Source organism: Corvus moneduloides, chromosome 3, assembly GCF_009650955.1.
Source record: "Corvus moneduloides isolate bCorMon1 chromosome 3, bCorMon1.pri, whole genome shotgun sequence".
NCBI lineage: Eukaryota > Metazoa > Chordata > Aves > Passeriformes > Corvidae > Corvus > Corvus moneduloides.
In genome coordinates, this window is record NC_045478.1 from 107,197,439 (window position 1) to 107,222,415 (window position 24,977).

At 43.0% G+C, this 24,977-nt stretch overlaps 1 protein-coding gene across 4 annotated transcripts in view; it reads left to right on the forward strand.

The window, feature by feature from the left end:
* Positions 1–24,670, forward strand: part of LCLAT1 (lysocardiolipin acyltransferase 1) — a 113,163-nt gene extending 88,493 nt beyond the window's left edge. For all 4 annotated transcript variants that reach the window (XM_032103244.1, XM_032103242.1, XM_032103245.1 and 1 more), the window contains one exon: positions 20,530–24,670. In XM_032103244.1, coding sequence (XP_031959135.1) covers positions 20,530–21,038 — 509 coding nt within the window. In that variant the 3' untranslated portion in view covers positions 21,039–24,670. The remainder of the gene's footprint in view (positions 1–20,529) is intronic.
* Positions 24,671–24,977: the final 307 nt, after the last annotated feature.

A 24,977-nucleotide genomic window follows, 5' to 3' on the forward strand; every position in this document is an offset into this window, starting at 1 on the left:
TATCTCCTATTGACAACAGCAACCTTTTTGTTAGTGTGAAGGTGTCAGAGCTGAGCACTGACTGATGGCACAGGGTGATATTTAATATGAGTTTCTTCCTCCCTGAAAGTTTTTAACTTCAGGAATATGGGGCAACTTCTGCTGTTCTAGATAAATGAATGCATAAGGATACTGGGGAAGGGTTAAAAAGTACTAAACCCCACATAAAGCTTTGTGACAACTTGAGTTCATCATTGCTGTTTTCTTCTCACCTAGTTTGGGGATGTTTGTGATAACGCACATGAGGCAGGTAGACTGTTCTGTAATGCAGTCTCTCTTGTGTTTTGTCAGTGGTGAAGAGATTTGGTTCTGAGCAGCAGTGCCGTGCAGAGCTGATGGGCAGAGCGTGTTTGTCTGCAGGGATGGAGTGAGTGCCTACACCTCCGGAGGGAGGAGGGAGGGTGTGCCCCTCACTTCTGCTGGAGTCTGTAGCTCGGAGGTCCTCTTGGGCCCATCACCATTTCAGAAAAGCAACAGCTGTGGTTCCATGCCTTTGTTTTTTCCATCTGTTGCTAGCCAGGAATTTGTGAACATCCTTCTCGGATGTGGATCTTGCTGAGGTTATTCATGTCTTTGTCACCTCCCAGGCTGAAATACTGCAATCCATACTTGGAGCAAATGTTCCTAAGTCTCCCGAGCATTTAGCTGCTGTGTACAAAGCAGTGGCATACTTCCCAAGAGGGTTTAATCAGCATGGGCTTGATTTGCTCAGATAGCTTTGAGCCCTTTAGCTCTGTGATGAATTTGCTGAAAGCTGCAGGTGTGTTGTATCTCTGAAAATCAGGTCTTGGGAACACACTGAGCTCATGTCTGTTACTCTCCTCTGGCTACCTAACTTGTTCCAGATGCTTCAACTAGGCAATAGCAACTAATAGAGGAAATGCTACTCTAGGCAGTGGGAGAATAATGAAGAAAAAATGTTCCAACCCTTGGCCCAGAATTCATATGAATTGCAGGAGGACGCTGTGTTCTGTGTAATCTTGTTTTTGCATCTTACCAACACAACAGATGTCAGCTGCAGGTTGGGTCTTCTGCTCTGAGGAGACAAGCCTGGACCTACATCTTGGGTGGGTGGCGGAAACAGCACCTACCCTCTTTGTTGGATGAAGGAAGGGGTTTCTAATGGGAAAACATACTGTGCCTGTAGCATCCAGCCTGATGAACTTCCCTGGCTCTGCAGGCTAGCAGTGGGAATACCTGTGTCCCACTTCCATCCATAGTCAGGGGTTCAGATTCCACAGCAGCCCGAGTACAGCTCTTTGACAGGCCTGGCTTCTGCTGATTCCATGTGCTGAAAGGACTCAGTGCAGGATCTGGAGAAGCAAAGGGAGCATCCAGTGTGGGGCAGGAGACAGGAAGATAATTCCTTTCAGAGATGGGATATTACTGGATTGGTTTTGCTGTATCACCTGCATCCCAAGAATAAAAGAGGCTTAAAACCTCCTTTTGGAGGGAAAAGTGTTTGCTGTCAGACTGAACAAGCTACACTGTGGTAGCCTGTGGTACAACATGGTAGCATGCTGAACATTCACGTTCTTATCTAGCCCTCTGTCCAGGACAGTTGTCCCCACAATTAAAGGAGCGCAAGCAGCGGATCAGAAGATCCATATTCAAGGTATTCCCAGGAGCCAGAGAGTGGTCCTGAGCTCAGATGTGTTTATTTGCCTGTGAGAACATGGGTCATTGTGCTGATGATGCATGAGCATCCCCAATATGTGTCTGCCAGCTGTACCTCCTGCTCCCAGCAGTCCCCATTCCCTGTGTTCAAGTTCCTATTGCAGGGCATGGAGAACATTCCATGAAGTCCTGCCAAACAATCTCTCTGTGCCTCATACCTAGTAAGATCACAGAATCATAGAATGGTTTGGGTTGGAAGGGATCTCAAAGATCATCTAGTTCCAACCCCCTGCCGTGGGCAGGGACACACCTCCCACTAGACCAGGTTGCTCAGAGCCCCATCCAGCCTGGCCTTGAACACTTCCAGGGATGGGGCAGCCACAGCTTCTCTGGGCACCCTGTGCCAGTGCCTCACCACCCTCACAGTAAAGATTTTTTTCCTACTACCTAACATAAACCTACCCTCTTTCAGTTTAAAACATTCTTCCTTGTGTCACTACGTGACCTTATAAAAAGACCCTCACCAGCTCTCTTGGAGATCTCGAGATCTCAAGATCTCAAACAGGAAGAAATTTCTGGAAATCTCCACCTTCACAGGCAGGAAGATTATTTGGCCATGCTGTGTAGGGTTTAGGGGTAGCTTAGGCATGGTATGACTGTTACATTAGCAGTGGAGCCATTTTTTAAACCTAGTTACAGAGTCCTTAGATGTAATCCAAATACAACAATCCTTGTTCCCATGGGGAAGAGAAAAAAAGGAAGAAAAAAAGAAGGGGAAGAAAAAAAGAAGGGGAAGAAAAAATGAAGGGAAAGGAAAAAGGAATGTAAATATACATATTGTATCCAGAGATGCATCTTGACTGGAAAGCTGATGTCTATAAAAGGCTTGCAGGCAGTCTGCTAAAAGTAGTAAATATTAGTGGCCCCATCTTGCAGAGGAACAGGGGGCTTTCCTGTGAGGTTTTTAGATTTTAAAACGAGCAAGGAGCTGTTGATGGGCTACCTTTATTCTTGCTATGAACGTAAAACTATGTATGTTATAATGGACAAAATAGAGAATATCTAAAATAAATCCCCTCATAGCTCTTCTTTAGCTCTAGATTACAGAGAAGATCTGAGTTGGAGGGCCAGTCAATTTATTTTCTGGGTTTCTCTAGCCCTGCTCCAGCCTTTGCTGCTGATCAGTTATAACAGCAGTAGCAGATTGCATGTCAGGACATCTTTGGAAGTGAGAAATTAGAACTGTTGAAGACTACTTCACAGATGTGTCAACCCAGGAATTAAGTGAGAATTAGACCTAAATAATATGTGTAGTCTTAAGAATTGAGCCTGGCTTTTGGGTTTTATTTATTTTTTGATATGGTGTCAAGGGGTCAAAAGTGAGACAGTACTAACTATTCACAGGATTTCACAGAAATTGTGAGGGTATGTCCCCAGCACGATGATTGTCTTGTTCTCTAGGTAGAAATACGGTATTTAAAGCAAAACCTGTATCAATTCATTCCTCTAATAAAAAACAATGAAAAATATTTATACACGTCTATTCACTATGGATAGTGAAGGCAGAAAATGAAACGCAGCACTCTCAGTGGCATTCAGGAACATGGAATTTATGATGTGCTGCAGTTCCTTGTTTATTGTGTTTCACAATATATGGTGGTCTCCCATATCCATCAGTGTGCCTTAATGCCTGACATGCCTCTGGTGCCAAAACATCTCATTCTGGGTTATCCACAGGCTACGCTGGATTTACAATTTCCTATTTCACCTTCGTAAGCAGAATGTATTCTGTGCCTGGATAGATAAACAAGCACATCTTGCAGTAAAAATTTTATGTGGGAATTCCTGGAGCGACCAGCACAAAACCTGGGGCGTGCTATACAATTAATGATAAGACTTGGGCTTTGCATTTGTGTTGAATTGTGAAAGGAAGACTGAAATCCCCTTTCTTAACATAAAATATTTAAAATCAAGCATTTATTATGCCTAGATTTGATAAGGCTACTTACCAGCCTAGGCATGTTTGCACACAGCAGTATCTTCTCATTTAAATTCAATCACAGTCACAAAACAAGCCTGGTTTAGACTAGCTGAAGATATAAACTTCATTTTCATCTCATTAGGCCACCTGGAAGCAACAATCAGTGAGTAGTCCTGACGTCAATGGTCTCTCTACTTCATTAAAATGTTAATTTCATGGCTTTAATTCCCTTTGTAAAACGTGCTGCTGCAGGACACTATATGCAGATTTATTCTGAAGCAGGCAAATCTGCATGCCATATTCCTTTTTAGTGTCTTAGGTTCCTTTGGATTTTTATTTTTAGCCATCCCTATTTTTATAAACTGCTGTGAAAAGATGATCACCATAACAACGAAAAAGTAAATATTTTCTTAAAACAGCCCTTTGAGAATGTATACTTAAGAGTAAGGAATTCAAGGCATCATGCATTTCCTGGTATTTTGTTCTGCTGTTCCCTTTTCCAGTATTTAAAAATGAGACAGGTATTGTTACTGGCTAACATTTTCAGACAGCGGATCATGAAAGGAAAGCAATGTGTGGTAAATCAGAAGCAGCTATGTAGATATGCTATATAGTAGCTATAGCATCTGCATTTTTAGCTGAGGTCCTGCTTACGTCAGGACAAAATGATGGTCTTCTCAATTTTGGAATCCTTCCTTGATAATATATACTTCCTCAGCATTTAGTCATCTTCATCTTTAGAGGATACATTTCTGGTTGTGTACTTCAAAACTGTATGTCATAGTTCAAGTTCGACTGTTGGCAGTAGAAGTGTGTCTTCAGTGCAGGAAAACAAGAGAAGGTAATTGTTCATCTGGTCTTTTCCCTTTTTATTGCATGCAGTTCTTCTTTAAGAGTACAAGTGCTCTTGGGTATATTTCCAAGTGCTGTAAAAATGATTATTATGTGTTAGTGTGCCTGTGGCACCTGTAGATGGATGAGCTTTTCACTCCTGTTGCAGATGGTAAATCCAAAGCTCAGGGTCTAGGCTTCTCAGGACCCACTGCTGGTTGCCTGGCTCAGGAGCACTGTGCTCAGCCAGAGGGCTCTGATGGCACACTTGGGTCTGGGCTGGTGACAACACTCAGCAGCATGGTCCTCCTGCTCCCCCCTGGCAGATCCTGACACTTTAGGCACTGTACAAATCCCACTGAGGCCCTGCTGGCACGTGGTGCTGAGGCTCTTCTGTGAAGGACCTTGGACAATGCATGGGGTCTGCCTGGTGTTAACCTGGATGGAGAGGACAAAGATCACCAAATCACAATACAGTAAATAGAGGAGGGTTTCCTTGCTAAGCACTGGACACATCCAAAGTTTTCCGTCTGGGAGTCTCAGTGGGATTTCCCTGCGGCTGGCCCCAGGAGAGTGCTCCAGGTAAGTAACTAGGAACAGATAGTTAATTTGGCCTCCTGCCTTCCCTGAGACTGCCAGGAGAGCAGTGGAGATGTAACTCTCCCAGTCTACTACGGTGTACATCTCTGCTACTTCTCTGCTCTCACAAGGAGCAATAGAGAAATGTGCCCTGTAATTGTAACTGAGAAGTAGCCAAAATAGCTTAAAAGGTGTGAATAAAGTTAGCGTTCCAGACTTCCGTAAGTTTCCTATTTCAGATTAAGTAAGATAATTTACCAACGAGTCTAAAAACATGTTGCTACCTAATTTTTCACTCTTAGTGTCGAGGGAGAAGTTTTTTGAAAGTCAGTGAAGACAGATGGACAGTAGCCAATTCATTTCCATCTTGGGTCCCTTGCCTACAATGTTATTTCATCACAGGCAGTGCCATAACTCAATGTACTAGTCAATTTAAAATGCCAAAGTGTGCCAGGGTTTTACTCTATGGATAGAATTATTCATTCATGTCTGCAGTTGGTGAGTGGAGTGATACTATGACGACTTCTCAGATCACACACTGATCTAGAAAAATATTCCATTTGTAACCTGAGACGTTAGCTGTTATTGCAGCAGCATACTCACTCTTCCAACACTGTGTTTGGATTTGTCTTTCAAAACGTCTTATAAGCTAATCAAAGAATTTATCACTTTGGTGTGCAGGCCACCTAAACATGACTTACTGCAGGTGTTTGGACAGTTGTCATCAGATGGCCAAATGAATATTGTTGTAGCCTGGACATTTGAAAGGCCATTTCTATGGTAGAGCGACACAGTTAAAGTTGCTGTCATCACTTAATGAACTCGTGACTGTGGGTTGACATGGCTTTGGGAGAATAAAAATAAGAGGTCTTGCTGTTTGGTTTGCATTTCTTTTGTCTCAGTCACTAAGTGTGTGTAGTTCCAGAGATATTCATGCTATAATTGCTTATTGTTTGGTGTGTTTATTTGTTTTAGTGCTCTTGGAAGCAGGGCAGATGGAAGAGTTGGTGGGAGGTAGTTTGTGTCACCATTGCTTAGGCAGCAGATATACTGAGTGGTGGACTGTAGGTTTCAGCACTCCATGCATTTCAAAAAGTATATCAAAGCTACTGAAGTTCTCCATGGCTTGTGTTTGCCCACAGAGAGAAAGGTTTCAACCAGAATTACCTCATGGAGCTAAACTATCTTTGCCCAGCCAAGCTACACTGGATTTTTCATCACCCACCCCACTGTTTATTTTTGGAAGACTAACTGACAGTTCATCATTCAGCAGCTCTTGAAAAGCCTAACTGTTCCTCAGAAAAGAGATTATGCTCTTCAGATAAACTTTCACTCTCTCACCACCTTTGCTGACCTGCTGTGTGACCCAATGGCAACTTCTTTGTTCCCATTTGTAAGGACAGCCTTTTCCCTTCCCACTGGGATGGAACATGAGAGACATCCATTTGCACCTGGCTGGTGAAGACATCGTGCTGTACCATGGCAAAGGCCTCCTGCAGGCAGTAGAGAGTTTTACATCAGCCCTGGGCTGGGTCTCTTCCTTGGCTCTCATTCCTCCAGAGCAGAGGTGTTGGTGTGTTTAGTGGTGTTCAGGAGGGCTCTTCTCCTTTCCCTCCTGCCTGAAGCCCTCCACAGCTGTTTGTGTCCATAGTCCAAATAGGAGTGGGAATAGCAGTCTTTCCCTAAAGGCTGTGCAGATGGTGTGTAGCTTGTCCGTGGGCACTGAGGCAGAATTTAGCAAGGCTAAATGTTGTTTGTAGTACACAGGGTTATGTTCAGGAGCACTTGAGGGAAAATAGCAATGTTCTGCTGAGGAACATGGAATTTTCTGGGATGTCCTCCCAATGTGTTTCTCATCTGTTTGCTGTTCCTGTCCACCTTGGGATCTCCCAGTGGAGGAAGCTGTGGAGTGAGGATTTTCGTGATGCCTTTTGTGCTGTCAGTGGTAAGCCTTAGGGGATCAATATGCAGATAGATTGATTGTTCAGGTAGTTTTGAGGGAAGATGTTTCTGAACTCAAATGTGTTAGGGATAGCAAAGTATATTTGTGGAAAACATAGCTCAGAAGGATTTTCTGTTGTGACACATAGTTTCTCCCCTTAATTAAGCATTGTCCTCTCCATGCACTGTGTGAAATTTAGGAGGCTACATTTTTCCTTGAGTTAAAATATTGAAGGAAAACAATTGTGTACTGACAACAATGGGCTTTTTAAATTTCAGGCCATTTGTTTCTGTAATTCCTATGAAATAAATTCAACTGCCTAAGTTGATCCTATTCATTGTGGTTTAGTTATGTACATACTCATATTTGTGTTAAAAAACAATGTTAAAAACATTAGTGATGAGTGCTTTCAGAGCTTTCTAGCATGCAGTGCTGGTGGAGTTAAACGTTCCACTGGAGTTCAGAAATGGAAGTTTATAGCAGATGTTTTCAGGAAATCGATTTTAGACTTCTGTTCAAAGATGCCTGTACAAGAAGGATTTACAACATTTCTCATCTGTGACTTCAGCTGCCAGCATGGGTTTGCCTTCTGATCAGTATAAAAACCAGCACACCCCTGCTGTACACATCTTTAATATGAGGGTACAAAGCATAGAGGATGACCCTAAGCCTTGAGCAACACATTGCCTCAGTGTTGGGCCATTGCGTACTGGGGTAAATGGTCTCTCTCAGCTTTGTTCTTGCAACATTAAGACCAGATCGGAAGATGAACCACTGTTCTGTATCTGACTCTTTTGCTGTCCTTGCAAAAGGAATTTGGTTTTTACTTCTCTGCTGGCTGACAGCATCACACACATGGAAGTACAAGATGGGTGCCCAAAATTCAACTTCTGTCTGGGCACAGGAATGACTGTCCAGGCACTCATAGCAGTAGTTGGGGAAAAACATTAGCAAATCGTTTTATCACTGGAGACAGATCTTTGTGGTGCTGTGCATTTAAAATGGCTGCACTCCCTCATGCATCTGTAAGGCCATGGTACTGTGTTTTCACACATCCCGTGGTATGGAGCATCCCTTTCTCTTTTCTGTGGCATTGTTGTCATGACAGCTTCCATTGGTACAGCCATTCTCACATCACCAGTTAAACATAACCGAGCTGGAGCTCAGGGAATTGTTCTGTGCTTCCAGCAGTCACTGTCGGAGGACGCTCATCTGTTCCTGGACCTCCCCATGTCTATTTTCTGCAGGGCACTGCAGGACAGAGGAGCACCTCCTTCAGTTTTCCTACCATTTTGCTAGTGAAGGGAAGAAACACTGTTTGCTCTGACACTCTAGAAATGTGATGCAGGATAAACAGTGCATGTCCTTAACTTGGCTTGAGTGAAGGGAGGGTAACAACTAGCCCAGTATCCTGCGGGGACCACCATGCCAGTGCCACCAGGATGCCATCAGGAGGATGTTTGGTTTTTCAATAAGAATGGATTGGGCAGCTTTTTATTTTTTATTTAGGAGAAAAAAAATAGGAGACATTCAGTTATGTGCCATGGGTACCTGTAGGGCCATCCTTTCTTAGAAGTGCATCCTGATCAGGAACAGTCAGTCCTGCAGTCAGGTCCTGCAGGTGGGAAGGACCGGAGGGGTCTGCACTGGTTATCCTCACTCCTTCCGTCGCAGCTGGGAGGGTGCACGTGTGCGTGTGAGGCTTCTACCCATGAGGAGGATCCAAAGGCCGTCAGACCCTTCAGCTTCATGTCTCATTTCCATCAGAGGAGCTCCACCACGTAGCTGCAGTAGGGTTTGGGTCTCATCCTGTGTCATTAGGAAGGAAAGAGACTGTATAATCATTATCCTTTTTAGAAAGTTTAATCACAGCCTGCAGAGGGATGGCGGTGTTTTATCTGACAAATATGTCACTGTCTTTCATCAGTTGATTATAATCATCTTGGAAGTTCCAGTGCGTCTGTTTTTCCCTCTTCTTTTTAACTATTGTGTTTTGTTTAACTTTCCCTAATGAGCCCAGTGAAAAGCAATTGTTCTAAATAAATCATGTGCGCTACAAAGCAGTATATCACAATTAGGTTTCCATTATACTTTAATTAGGCATTCCATTATTAAATTGATGTCGTTGGCTTCTTCCAGGTCTCAGACTAATCCTGAAACAAATTCCTCTTTGTGGATAAATATTAGTCAGTCGTAATTAAAGAGTATTCATTGGCGTTGCGGCTTTTCATTAAATCCCTTTCTGATTAAGATGGCTCCCCCAAGTACTGGTCTGATTAAATTTAATAAGATTTGTTCACTTGTGTGTATCGTGGTCTGGTGGAAACTGTTTTAGCACCAGGGGATTGGGAACTATAAGTTCATATCTTGGTGCAGGCAGCCATGGGTCTAAACGCCTGTTTTGCTCAGTGCTGTACACTCGTGTTTCAGGGGGCTCTATGGTTTGTGTGGTCAGTCAGCAGTGGAAAAAAACCATGGGAATTGAATTAGCAGTGTTAGAGTTGAATTTCAAAGGGTGAAGTTACATCTAGAGGGTTACAATAAAGAAGGGAAGATTAAAGTATGTTAGAGGCTCTGTTTCCTTGACTCTTTCATGACTAGGGCTTTGCTGCTGAGTTCAGACTTGAGTGCTTTTCTACCCCAAACCATTTTCTCTCCTGGAGATGTATAGATGAGCTCATTTCTATGTAAATATGCCTCAGCTGAAAACTCAGATAATAAAACAGATGCTCCTGACAGAAGTTCTTCTAACAGCAGAGAATGAAATGTTTTCAGAGCAAAACCCTTGTCCTGGGTTTAAAAATCAAGGTGAAACTAAAGCGTGATATGGCTTTAGTGTCTATATCCATTGGAGAGAGCTTGTAAGCATCACTGTTTTCTGTGTGCTGAAATTATGCCTTCTTGTGGGGCTGCTGGTGCTGTTCTGCATTCCTCCTGCTTTGTACACAGAAATGAAAACAAACCACTGTGACCAAGAATGGCAATAGCACAAATCGGTGAGGCGTGCAAGAGATCGGCTCAGGACATCTGCAGAAGCACTCCATCCAAATATTTGAGGTGGTAGCTAGCAGGTGTTTTTTTCAATATCCAGTTCATACTCTATTTTTGGTGCAGGGTATGTTTTCATCTAGTGTTTTGGTTTGGGATGGGCCGTATTTGTAATATCAAGTATCTCAAAATGCGTTTTCAGTGTCAGGTATCCCAAATGTAATGGTACTGGGTATATCATCTAGCCAATCCGTCATATTTCATGGAATCAGAGCTGTCTCCTGATTCCAGGTTGCTCTTCCTGGGGCTGCTGAAGGCCCCTGAGTGATGCCTGGGACAGTGTGAAGGGGCAGGGTTGGAGGCAGTGTTAGGTCAGTGCACAGCTGAAGAGTTCTCTCTAGCGGTTGGTTGTGGGTAGTGAGGACGGATAGCAAAGTGCACTGAATTAAGGGAAGGGTACTCATCAGTAGCTACTGAAAAAAGGAAGAAACAGAGTAAAGTGAGGAAAGGAAGCTGACCTTCATATCTGAATTACGAAAAAGAATAGTTGTAATGCACTAGAAGCCAAGAATAAAATGTCTTTTCTCTAATAGTCATCATTTATTTACTAATTGCTACTGTTGCAATACAGCAGTGGATGGTGTTATGCTATTCATAGCACCATCCTTCCACGGGCCTGAAGTGAGGGCTGATGGACAGCAAGAATCCATGGCATTTCCGAGGAGGTGGGGTGCACTTTGAGCTGTTGATTACCAAGCAAGAACTGCCACAACTGCTTCCTTCTGAGTATCTGTGGTGAATTAGTTTCCTCTACTCACAGTGACTCACACTAGTTTTGTAGTGACTTTACCAAAGACAAGGCTCAAAATAAGTTGCATGCTCAGTCTGCAGTTTTGGCAAATATTTATTTGAGGCAATGTGCAAGTGCTTAAAAATTATGAGAAAATTATGAGAAAATTCCTACCTTATATCCTGACAAGTCCTAGAAGTACAGAAAAGAGATAGAAGCATTTGAAAAGAGTATGAGCAAGGGTTTTGGAAGAATTGAGGGAAATAAATAGCACCTAATAAGAAGACCAGGGAGACTCGGAAGTATAACCTCTTTAATGCTTGTGTTTTAATTGGGATCCCAAAAGCCTGCATATGCTGTTGTACTACAACAGGGCAATTCATACCTACTGCTACTGCTCGCATCGTTAAAAATGTACCACTTTTCTTCTCCAAAAATTCCAGGGTTTAAGCCAGCTCCATTGTTTACCTAGCAGCAACATCCTGCAATGTTGAGCATCATTGGTATGACAGTTGTGTATGTAAACTGCTCCAGAGTGTTTTGCTTTACTGTTAACTCAGTGAGGCCAGTCAGAAATGGCAGTGGAAATTGCAGATACAACAGCTGGATTCTGGTAGAACTGCATTACCTCAAATAGGAATGTGTTTTCTGTTGTAGAGATTGATGCTTAATTTCATCTGCATTGGAGAGAGATTGTTCATTCAAGCAGACAGCAAAGAAATAAGGGTACAGGGGTGGATTACTTCTTTCTCAGACTCCCAGGGATTTGAAATGCCCAACAAATAACAGAAGAATTAGGTGGATAGTCTGTTATGTTAAAGATAAGAATAAGCTCTATATGTTTGTGTATGATTTATTTTAAGGGTAGTTGGTGTCTTATTTTTACTTAATTGTAATGATACTTAGCTTTCCAGAAATACCTGGATGAGTAGTTTAGCATTTTTTTAAAAAATAAAAATAACTCAGCCATTTCCTAATTTAGGTACATTTGCCTGCCTGGCAAGACATCTTATCGTGACAAGGTAGAGTACACATGATGTTTTTTGAAAAGATTTCACTGAAGTGTAGTAAATTATCTTCATTTCAAGCGTAATTGTGATTCTTGTCTGAGCTGGTTGGCAGTTTGCCGGGAAATGCATGTTCGAGCTCAGAGGAGTTGGAAAGTTGCATACCAGAATGTCAGTGTCTCTCTGTTACATGAAACATCATTTTTCTGTTTGAAAAACTAATGGTGTCCTATAAGCCTAGAAACAGCGTGTCTTCTTCTACCTAACTTGTAACATACCTTTGAAAACCAAATCCCACATGTGTGTGTAGAGAAGACTTGTAGTATGGGAGGCTGGGAGAGAGCAGATATGCAGGCAAAGGAATAAACATGGCATTTTTGTTATCTGGATTTGGTAAATATAGTTTGGGAATGATAGAGTAAAGAGTGGTGAGTCAGTTTTGCCTGGTCATCTCTAGTGACTGAAATAACTTGTTATTCCAACCCCTTTATCCCTTCATTCCCTTCTCTCCACATATTTTTGTGTTTTATTTATAGCTCGACCAGCTTTTGCTTTGCAATTTGTAAAATAACCCTTCAGAGTCAGGGAGGGAAGACTGAGGAGCAGCAGCTCCTGGGCAGTCTTGTGGATGGAGCCACTGGATCATTCCCTGTTGCCAAGGCCGGATCCCCACCTTCCCATGCACATCCTTCCCTCATCTGCACAGAGATTTCTTTTTTAAACAAGCAGCCTTGGTTCCTGAAGTCATTAATGGGTTTGTGTTGACAGGAGCCACGCGAGATGTTTCAAACCAGCTGGCTGTGACTTTGACAGCAGCAGGGTCAAGAGGCCCTGTGTCTGGAGAGGTGGCAAGGCTGAGTTTTATCTGGGAAACCTTGGTGGGGGTTGTAAGCTGTCCTGAAATGCATTAAATTCACCACCACGACCCATACTTGTATTTATCCTGTAAAGCACAATGTGTAAACAATGCCTGCAATAATTCTGAGCTGAATCTTCTGTGTTTGGCTTCAACTCCCATGCCCAGTATTTTCGTCCAGATTAATCCACAAACTAAGGATCAGTTTAGCACTCAATACATCTTAACTTGCAGATCAGGATAAGATACTTCTTGGTCTGCTCCTAGGTTTCCCACAGTACTGACTTCTCATAACATAACTGGACTACTCCATATTAAACCATCTGATTCGGTTTGGAGAGCTGCAAGGGAGCTGGCAGGCCTACTGGCGGTCCCTCTTATTAATTGACTGATGGAGAGGGCAAGGGGAGAGACGTGTTCAAGCAATAAATATGAATCAAAAATCATAGAATGGCTTGGGTTGGAAGGGACGTTAAAGATCATCTTGTTCCAAGCCCTCTGCCATGGGCAGGAACACCTTCCACTAGATCAGGTTCCTCCAAGCCCTATGCAACCTGGCCTTGAACACCTCAAGTGATGGGGCATCCACAATTTCTTTGGGCAACCTGTGCCAGTGCCTCACCACTCTCACAGTGAGGAATTTCTTCTTACTATCTGATCTAACCCTACCCTCCTTCACTTTAAAGCCATTCCTGTTTGTCTTGTCACTACATGCTTTATAAAAAGTCCCTCTCCAGCTCTCTTGTAGCCCCCTTCAGGTACTGGAAGGTGTTCTGAGGTCTCCATGGGGCTCTTCTCCAGGCTGAACAACTCCAGCTCTTTCAGCCTATCTGTAGCAGAGATGCTCCAGCACTCTGAGCATCTGCATGGCCTCCTCTGGCCTTAGTCCAACAGGTCCGTGTCCTTCTTATGCCAAGGACCCCAGAGCTGGATGCAGCACTCCAGGTGGGGTCTCACTAGAGCAGAGCAGAGGGAGAGAATCCCCTCCCTAGACCTGCTGGCCACGCTGCTTTCGATGCAGCCCAGGATGCAGCTGGTGGAGCCAATTAGCAGACACCAGCCTGGGGTGAGGGAATCTCAGGCTCTATCACAGGTAAGACTGGAAAAACAAGAAGCAAGTAGGAATGTTAGTACTAGATGCCTGTGTATGGACTTAATGAGGCCATTTTTTGAAAATTCTACTGTTTCCAGCACCCAGGCTTTGAAAAGTATATTGAAATATTAGAAGATATTCAAAAAGCTGTTAAAGGGATTTGAGCTTTTAAAGCCACGTTTCATATTGAGATTTCAGAAACTGAGTAGGTTGAGTTTGTTCAGGAGCAACTTACGAAGTTGACAGATCATACCACCACTTACCTCTGTGAGCAGACAGCTCTCTAATTTAGCCAAGTTACGTGGTCAGGAAGTAGAAGTACAAAAATAATGTACACAGACACATACACGCCCCCCTGATTAGTACGGGGAATTGCTTATCTCATGGTAAAAGCTTTAGGGCAGTGCGGATGTCTGTCTCACCACATCCCATGGCAAAACCAAAAGCATTCCGCATAAGCTCCTATGTCATTCGGGAGATCAGATTAGATGATGATAACGTTCTGTCTGGTCTTAAAGTAATTAAATGAGGTATTTACAGAGATTTCAAAGTCAAAGCTGATCTCCCTCCCCACCACCACTCTCTCAGCAACTTCAGTTAGTGGTATTGTTTACACATTAATGAGATGTAGCATCAGGCTGCAAAACAATGTGATTTAAATGTATTTAGGGGAAGAATTAAGCACATGTAATGGTTGCTGATAGCTGTGAGCATATCCTTGGATCTCTTGATCTTTTTACTATCTGGGCTGGAGGTTCCTGGGGTGGGATCCCAGTAGTCCTCTACTCCTGTATGCAGCACCCAGAACACGTTTCCTTCCTATTGGGGAGCAGAAAGCAGACAGGGCTGTCCTTTCCCCTGGCTCCCACCCTCAGGGACTAGAGGTGCAGTGTCCTTAACTCCTTCGTGTCAGCAGGTGGAAGGTCTCCCTCTCTCTTTGTATCACAATGCCAGTGGAAAATCAGATAGGTATAGAAAGAATTGGTATGCAGGATCACTCTTCCCTGTTAATCAAAGCCAGCATTATCATTCTGTCTTTTTTTGTTTGCTTATTTGATTGCTACACTTACCTAAAAAAGATTTCCATTAACTACTGAGTTGAAAGTGATTTAGATTAACCCCAGCTGACACCGCTGCTTTAAGGAGGGCTGCCTGAGGTTTTAAATCCTCACAAGCATGATACTTGCCAGGAGGGGCTGTAAATCCTTGAAGCTGCTCCCTCCTGATACTGTGTTCTCAGAGAAAAATCACTTAAATCTCGTGAGCCAAGACAGTAATATTTCCCAGTAAGCAGTTTTAGATGGCTTTTGTTTTAATGTCTAAAAGTGTATCTAAGGCTGACATACAATACTCACATACTGGATAACCTGACAAGTTTTCTTCTACTTGTTTCTATCTTTTCTTTGATGACCTTGCTGATCAGTTTATTTATAGAAGTGCCAAGCCTCCTCCTGTCGAGTTTCCTAAGGAAATATGTATAGGGTGGAGGATATTAAGGCATAGGTGGGCGAGTGACTGCCAGTGTTTTATGGAAGCCTGGAAGTGTATGAAATATCTGGAGCTGTGCAGTGAAGGGACTTTGCAGCAGAAAGCAGTTACATTGAGCTGGGAGATGGAATGAATGGATAAGGGCCTCGCATAGAGGTCCCACTTTCAACAGAGCAGCTTAATTGAAGAATGAATATTCTGTTGTGAGAGCATCTCCGTGTGCCTCTCCCCTGGTGGCTCAGCAGCTCATCAGCTGCTGCTGTGATGTACCCTGGTTAAGAATAGTATCCTCTCTGCTGGATCAGAGCAGGGGAAGAGATGGTATAATCCTTGTAAGGTTTAAAGGAATGTCAATGATAACTAAAGTAGGACAAATTAGGGTTGCTGAGATCCTTTCTAGGGATAGAAATGGGTAACAGCCACCCCTGTTAATGCTAAGGAGACTCGAATTCACCTTTGAGGCTGCTGAGAGTCTGAGCAGTTCATTGCATGGATTTGCCTTGGGGCCATCATCTTTTTTAGCTCACGGGTGGTCATTTTGGCTTTCAGAGCTCCTGTTCTGAATCATTTTGGCCCTCGAGTCCCTGTTTGTACAGATCTCTTTGTCTCGCAGTGAGCTTGCTCAGCATTGCTGGGTAGGAGCAAGTGTCCTTGTAGTTGGTGTGAGTCAGAACTGAGAAACAGGCTGTGCTTGAGCTCCCAAGCAGTGCTTTAGCACAGGGAAAGGGCCCATCCATCCAGGACCAGGGGCTTATTCCACTTATTTGGGATCGTGCTGTAGGGCTGAGCTTCACCTCTGGCAGTTGTCTGTAATTGTAGCTGCACTGCAATATTCTCTTTGTGAATGTGTTTGAAGGAAGCTGAAAATAATTTAATACTGCCTTTTATATTCAGGCTGGGTTTTTTCCCCTAGAATTAAAATACTGTGTTGTCATGGTATTATTGAACACACAATTAAAAGTAATTTTCAGTTTACCTGTAACATCTTTATTTTGAACCTAGTAAGAGGCTCTTGGTTGTAAAGTTTATAATAGGTAATGAGATAAAAGGTTTGTCTGGACCCATACAAGGGAGCACAGAGGCAGAAGGGCAGGCAGGGAAAACCCCAAAGCTCAGATGGAGGAACAGAACCCTTAGCCCAGCTCCTCCAAGGGCTGTCACAGGGGGGCCATCAGCCCATGGGCCAGGAGTGACACCTGTCACAGCGAGAGGGCCTTGTCCGTCACCTTACGGACTGGGGCAGGGCTCTGGGAGTCACTACAGGATGCCAAAGAGGAGCATTTGGGGTTTGGACAAGGCTTATGATGGGATGTTTAGGGAAGGAACAGGCAGCTGAAAAAGAGAGGATCCAAAGACCAGCTACTGGATGGCCCTCAGTGTGCAAAGCCAGTTACTGGAGAGGTCAGCAGTGCGTGCAAGGAGTCTGGACCACCACTGCAGAAGGACTGTGGCCCTGGGGGCTCGTGTGTCCAGGTGTACCAGCACCTGGGAGAACCAAGGATCCGGGCCAGCTGCAGCATAGACTGGCTACAGGCAGTAATAGAGGCATCCACAGCCTGTGTCTAATTCCCTCTGACAGGTCTTTGTCCTAATGAGCCAGAGAGGGGAACACCATGGGGCCATTTTGTTTGCTTGAGAGCTGTTTTCTATCCGTGTTGGCCCGTGGCTGGCTGGCTGTGCCCATGTATAGTACACCTGTGTTGTGTGTGAGCATATTGGGATTGTGTGCTCGGGTTTGCTGGGGCAGGGGGCTTCAGAAACTGAGCTGTACTGGGCTACCAGATACTGCAGGGTAAAAATTCTGATGGAACAACTGGTGTAGTGAAGGAAAACGTCCTCATTTTTCCTTGGAGGTGTTTCTTTAAAAAACATGTCTTTCTCTGGTGCTGGTATTTTCATCCTGAGCCTGGTCAAGTTCTCCCTGTGCCACCTCTGAGCACAGTGCCCAAAGCAACCAGCTGTGCATTGTAATCGCCTGAAGTAACGTCGTGTATCAACGGAGCTGAAATATAAATAACTTTGATTAGGGCACAGAAATTTCAGTAAGTTAAAGAATAGTGCTTTTGAGGCATTTTGTCATCCCAAAATGGAGACTGCCACATGGATTAATCATCGTCTGCATGTTGTGCAGTTTACAGCCACTTAACAATAATTTGAAACAGACTTTATATTCACTCCTGAGCACTGCAGTAAGCTTTCCTTTTCTGAGGTGTTTTAATAAAGCATAGGACAAAATATTATTCATGGGTATGAAGGATACATAGTTCTACTCCAGGAAGAGAGTCTTGAGACTGTAAAGCTACTGAAGTTGGTGTTTCTGTTTGTCCTGAGGAGCTGGGCTACCTGCCTGACATTTTAGCCTAAATGGCAGTTTCTTAGTTTGATTAGATTTCAGATGCAAATCTCTGAACATTATTTGATTTCCTTTGTCCTTCATTCCTTCCTCAAGGGGTCATGGATACACACAGGACAAAGATGATCCTCAGATGTCACTAAAAATATTGCAAGAAGTGTTTTGTCCTCCAACAGCTTCTCTGAGCTATGAACAGATATTTAAGTATCTGAGTTTGCTTATTTCTTTTTTGACCTACTAGAGAAGTAGGATGATGCAGTTTCCCTTAGGGAAATTTTTTCTTAAAATGAGCAGAAACAGGTTTTTGAAGCAGGTCTTTAAATTCAGGTGGAAAAAACATCTTTAAGTCAGTGACTGCCCTGTGTCTTCACTTAGGATCACTTGATTTTCTGGTTGACTGGCACTTTGCTATTGACCTGAAACACGTGCTGTTAGGTATCTCCAGATTGCAGAGACAACAGCCTAACTTCACAGGGGAAGAGAAGGTAAAGATGCTCCAAGGATGCAGGTTCAGAGCTGCCTGATTAAACCTAGCCTAAGGGAATTTTGTCCCTTCTCATGAATGGTCTACCTTCATCTGCTGTGGTGACTTTTCTTCTTCTTAGCAGATTGTCTTGTAACTTGCCTTGCCAGGGAATTAAAGCTTCAGGCTGCCATTTGTGTGGAGTTCTTAAATATGTATGACCCAAGCAAGGGGTCTGTTGCATACGAAACCCAGTATTCTGGTCTTCTCTCTTTCTGATATTTCTGCTCTTTCAGATATGCTAAATTTGCCTTTGATGTTTCTTTTCTTCTTGTGTAAAATACACTTTCATAGATGAACCTTGCAGCTGGAATTAGGAGATACTGGTTCCAGCTGGACACACAGAGCAGGCCAGGTAAACCTCCTTTGCCTTAATTTCCCCACATGTGGAAAAAGTAACGTTCACCCTCCTGTGTGCAGCTCTGAACTTTGTTCTGGCTGACTAAGAAGCCATATTGTAGTCTAGACCTTCTAGAGTCTGGTGGGAAGCCCCACTGGAAGGTATCTTGTCTGGGGATGCTATGGATCCATAGGCAAGGAGTAGAGGCTTTCCTATTTCTGATCAGGAATTCATGGAGAGAAATACACCTGCATAACAAAGAGATCAGACCAGCTGTGTGAGTGCAGGGAGTCCTGCTAGTGCTGCTTGCACAGAGTCAGAAAATCTGTGTCTTAAGCATATCTGATGATTTATTATCTGTGATCTGTATGCCAGTGGCCCTTAAATGTCAAGCCTTGATTTTTCAAGTAGTTCATGTAGTTGGCAGACTGATAGTTCAGCTGCCCAGACATGAATGACTGCAAGATGTACAAGAAACTCATCTAGCCAAAAACTCTTCTTATAAAAGGCTTTTTTGATGCAAGGATATCAGGAAGACTGGACCTTTCTGGCCTCCCTCTTGGGGTAAAGTGTGTAGGTTTTATGTTCCACTAGAGCTGGGAAGCTATGGAGGATTGGGCGGAAGGAGATTGTAAGAGACGGAAATCTCTTGGAGGTTTTTTATGTAGCAGCCCTTCCCCTGGTTGGGCCAGGAACTAAGGGGTGGATGTCTGTCCTGTAGGATGGCTGTAATTCTGATGGTAGAAGTATTTGGAATAGGGGAGGAAAAGTGCAAGCTGTTCTCAAAACTAAAACGTTTTGTGCTAAGGTGCAACAGGCTGACCATTATTTCCCTTTGCTGGGGCTGGGCATCTAAGGCATGTCCAATTTTGGCATCTCTTGGAAGGAGATCTGAAAGATTGTACCTGTGTAGAACACCGGGATTCTCTGCTCAGTTCAGAGGTGATCCCAGAGCTAGACAAAAGATGGAATATTGAGTTTTTCCCTGATAGACCTCCAGGGAGCCATATAAATCTCTTTAAAACCCCAAGTAACCTGCCACAAAACTGTCCGAGAGATCGTTTCAAAACAGCACAATCATAAAATACTCTGAAAGGCTGAATAGGGTTTTTCCCCTTCTTGTGATATTTGGAGTTGAACTTTAGATACATCATTTTGAACATGGCCTTTTAAAGTAACTTTCTATTCTGGCCCTGTCATTTTTAGGGCTGTAAAGGAAAACCAAAATGCCAGGGATGGGGAGGAAATGAAAACGAAGAGTGAGGCTAAAGAGTAGGTTTTGATCATCTTTGCAAGAGGTGGCATCATCTGTGAGAACAAAGGTCTTCAATTGCTGCAACTGGAGACGGCTTTTAGTCTCCAATTCTATTTTGCCCTGAGCCAGCCAGCCAAATAAAAACAGCAACATAAATCACTGCTGGCAGAACTTAACAGTTATGCAACGTCCAGTGCACCACATGCCTATTTTTAGATCAGTTTTACACTAGCAGAATTTACTTTATGAAATCTAAAAAGAATGTCTGTTCAGAGGCTGGGGGATAAAGACGGTATTTAGAAAGTGCAAAATGTAAAAACACTTAGTACAAGGGATGCTCTAGCAAGCCCTGCTTTGGCAATACTGATATCCTTTCAAAAATGTTGGCTCAATCAGGCATGCTAATGAAGAGTAGGGGTTTTTTCATCAATATCCCCTTGAATTTCTACTCTGCAATTGCTGTTTGAATGGTTAGCTATGCTCCCTTCACCCAAACAGCTGAACGTCAGACTCACATACAGCTCTTGTTTTCCAAGACCAGATGTGCATCTTCTCTCCTTTACATTTGACTTAATTCTCTTACTATTGTAATTCTGCATTAGTGTGTGCTGTGTATAATCTTGTTCCCAAAGCTTTTTGTTCAGATTCAGAACGTGCAGTGATTGGGAAAAATTCAACCTCTCAGCCTTCAGATATTCTAGCGGGTGAAACACAGTCTGCATAGTTAATGTATCTCTGGGATTTCTGCCATAATTTGGACAGTTTTCACTCATGTCTTGAAGCAAATTAGTGTTCTGAGTGTTGCATGATCTGTATTCATCTTTTTTCCCCCAAACCTTTCTTCTAGGTGACAATCTCGATGCCATCCATGACATCACTGTGGCATACCCCCAAAACATTCCTCAGACAGAGAAGCACCTTTTGAAAGGAAACTTCCCAAAGGAGATTCACTTCCACGTCCAGAGATACCCCATAGAGACAGTGCCCACTTCTAAGGAGGAGCTGCAGCTTTGGTGCCAGAAGCGCTGGGAAGAGAAAGAGGAGAGACTGCGACACTTCTACGAAGGTGGAAAACGCTTCAGTGCCACGGGGCAGAGCATTGTCCCGCCCTGTAAATCCGAGCTCAGGGTCCTGGCGGTGAAGTGCGCCTCGCTGCTGTACTGGACAGTGTTCCCACTGGGAATGCTCGTGCTGCTGTACCTGTACAGCTTTGCACAGTGGTACTTTGCAGCCATGGTCGTCTTTTTCGTTGTGCAGCAAAAGATATTTGGTGGGCTGGAACTCATTGAACTCGCTTGCCATCGGTATTTTAAAAAGCAACAGAAATTTCATGACACGAAAGTAAAAATCAATTAGTTCTGGGGTCAAGGAAGGGTGGTTTTGAGATGCCCTGAAAATTTGATGCACAGGGAACAATTTTTGCATGAGAATTGTCTTTTACTATCGCCATTGTTAGGCATTTGCACATGATTCTGTGAAGAGAAAGAAAAATGTTAGTTATTGCTACACGTGAAAATGGTAGTTTTTAATCTCTGAATGTAATTTCGACATTGCTCTCACAAGCAGCTAGCAACTGCATTCTGCTGTCATTAGGAAACAAATTGCTGAATTATTGAACAATCATAAAGACATTAATAAATGTGACATGCACTGAAGTTTCATGTAGAAACCCAAACAGTTGGCTAAGAGAGGCAGATGTATGATTTCTTTGTAGTCACATTGGCATGAAGTAAGCACCGGATTTGGAAAACTGGTAAGTTTTGATGGTAGGTGAAAGTTGAAGGAGAAGTTGTTCTGTTTCTTTTTTCTATTTCAAATACTCAAACTTATTTTGAAGTAATATTTTTGCATAAGCTTTTTCAAACACTACTGAACCTACCAACTATTCAACTGTTCTGGCTTGGTCACTCAGGAGGATTTTCAAGCCTTGCAGTCTTGTGTCATAGTACAGAAAACAGTACAGTGCTCGCTCTGTCTCCATTTAAGTGTTTGCTGATTATTTAATAGACCTGTGCAGCTAAGTTTTTATCTCTCACTGTTTCTTTCTGTTTCAGTCTCCCTGTTAGCTGTGGGAGACTTGTTCCTACTGTAGTATGCAGAGCTGCAGGATAGGGGAGCTGGTTTTTATTGGTTTAATGGTATTTTTTTCTCACAGAGGCAGAAATAGCTGTTCCTCTCTGAGTAACTGGAAAATGTTTTTCAAAAAGGTTTCCTTGTATCTTTGTAGACATTCTTTGGCTGAAAGCATTTTATTTCATTTTTAGAGTAGGCAAGATACCTTTTTTTTTTTGTATTAATTTTGGTTTTCACATTGCTTCCTTTGGCATTTCACGTGTCCATGTACATAAGCAGGAAGACTGCTTGTTCAGTGCATGTCAGACAGACCTGTTGAAATGCAAAAGTTCTCTCCTTGGTGGTACAAGAGATGGGTTTGGGTTTTAGACTTAGCACAGGGAAGAGCTGCATCTTCCCTTTGCACACTGGCTTTGTTTGCCTGATGACATCACTTTTTCAACCTCCTTCGCAATTTTTGGGGGGTTCTTCTGGGGCTCACATTATGGTACTCTCCCTTATTTTCATGCCATTCAGAAAACCTGAAGTCTTAGACAAGGCACTTTCAAGTGTATCCCTTGTCATATATAATAAAAGTAATATTCATGCTCACACAGAAAAAGACAAAAACATTGCCAGCACTTTGGAGACACTTCAGGTCTTCAGGTTAGATTGTTTTGCAACCTCAAAAATTTTAGGCAACTTGACAATTGTATTGCTGCAAAACCTTCCTCACTTACTAAGTGTTTGTTCTTTATTGCATGAGGGCTTGTTTGAGCTGGACCCAGATGGCCTGGCTCCGTTTGTTGACTGACATTGCTGTGAAATATGCAAGTCCAGAGTGCAAAATGTATCTCGTACTGTGCTGCATATCTCAAGTGTTGGGTCGGCGTGGTGGACACACCTGTTTGCTTCTAAATTACAACACTAAGCATGTTGTCTAATGTGTTTGTTTCAAAGACCATTTTTTGAACGAATCACCAGCCTCTATTCAGCTGTCCCTTGCAAGGTGACAAGTCTTTTTTAATCTATGCTTATAAAAACTAATAGTTTATTATGCGGAAAGTACTTGAAGCCATCTGTTTTACTCCAATTTTTTTAATCCCTTTTTTCTTAAAAATAATAAAACTAGGTTTCTATTTAGGGTTATGTTTCTTAATGATTTTTTCGTGTTTGTATTTGTGTACCTGACAACTGGTGTTGCATTGTCATGAGGGGAAGGAGGTCATTTCTGCGCCTTGAGGTCTTTTTTTAAAGCAGTTCTGTGATATCACAGGCATGGTTGCAGCTTAAACCTCCATGGCCTGGTTTTTCTTCAGCTAATACCCTGCACATTCAGGTAACCCACTGCAAGGGAAAACCTAAAAGCCTCATTTGTGGTTAATGCAGAGGAGACCTAAAAGGCTTCTTCCAGTCTGCCCTGAGCCACGGCTGTGCTTTCATACCAGGAGTAACCATAGGCAGCCTACTCCAATAGCCTTAACATAATCTTCAGGAATGACTTCAGAGGGCAGGTTCATGTGTTGGTGACATAAAATACCAGCTATGCTTTTCTCAGTCATTCAGAGAACTTTGTGGTGTCATCAAATGTATCAGGAACACCAGTGTGAGTCTTGGTCATGGCACAGTACAGGATTTATGTCTGTGTGTAGTTAAAGTTGAGCTCTGAAAATGAAGTCAATGCAATCCATCGTTGACCCTTACAAGGGGCTTTCTCCCAGCTGGAGCCAAAAATGTGACCTACTGTAATGTGGTAAAAACATCCTGCAAAATCTGTAACTTGTCTTCCTCTCTCACGTGTTTGGATCAAAGAAAGAATAATCTGCTTGTCAGCTGGTAATGTCACGTTTGCAATGCCCGTGATGCAGAGTGAGTGGTGAGTGAAGAATCCTCCTCTCACAGGGAAGGGTGTTGGGTTTGTGTCTGATGTAAATGTTTAGATTATGTGCATCGTTTTCCAGGTCAATTAGAAATGCAAGATGGGAAAAATGTTGAACAAAAACTAGAAACTTTGTGGATAGAGAAGATTCTTTGTATAAAAAGTGATTAAGGAACTGGGGGAAGAATTTTTTTTTTCCTTTGGTGAAAATGTAGCTTTTTACTCAAAAGGTTCTAATATACAGATTTCTTGGAGAGTACTTTGTTCCTACCCTGTCTCCCTTTTCAAAGATCACCAAGATGGCATTTAGGGACATGGTTTAGTGATGGACTTGGCAGTGCTGGGTTTACAGTTGGACTCAGTGACCTTTTCTCACCTAAATCATTCTGTGATTCTGTGCTGGGTAAATCACTTTGAAATTTTTTCAATGCTATTGGGCTAAAGGTGCTAGTACTCCAGGAATCACATCACCCTCTTCCATGAGACATGGATTGGCACTGGGACTCGTCTCAGTAGCTGGTTTGTCCCAGTTCACCTTCTCTCGTAGCCCAGCAGCTGCACCTCTGAGCTCTGTCTGCAGGACCTACAGATCTTGCTGGGTCTTGTATATATTGTTTGGGATCAAGGCTGTGTTTTAAGGACGCTGCTTCCCCTTTGCTCAATCAAATGTTTCCTCATCAGCATCAGGGGGTTTCTTTCTCTCTGCTCGGAACAGAAGGTTGAAATCCTGCCATCTGTGTGTGTCATCAGGCTCATCTGGGTAGCAGCATGTCAGGCCAAGACATTTTTATCTTGGCTTCAAAGCTGCAAGGCCCAAAGCTGCTCTGTAAGGTGTTGTCTTGATCATAGGAGATGTAGTTCCTAGTTCTGTGCATTGCATCAATCGCTGTTGTTTAAAAATGATCCATGTTTTTATAACTTGATTTTATATGTGCACTGTGTGAAAGGAAACACCAGAAGAAAGCCTTAGTTTTCAGATTTCACTGATAATATTATTAGAATGTTTTAACCATGTACCAGTTACTCTACAGCAACAATAAAGACCTGAAGCATTGCATGTGTTTAATTTTGCTCTTTTCTTTTTACTGCACTTGTCTTCAGTCATATGGCTGACTGGCTCAGGCAGACTGGTGTCCATTTCGATGCTCCACTCATGGTTTGTGGCTGTTGAGGGAAGAAGAATCCCCCATCTCTCCATGGGAGGCTGGAAAGGGGCATCTGGCTCTACCCTCCCTTCCAGCTTCTTCATGTAAAGGTGTCACTGTTGTCCGCAGGGACGGTGCGAATAACGACACAGAAGTCCAGGATAAATGGGGTTATTTAATTAATTATCACCTCATTTATATAACTTGGTTCACAATAGA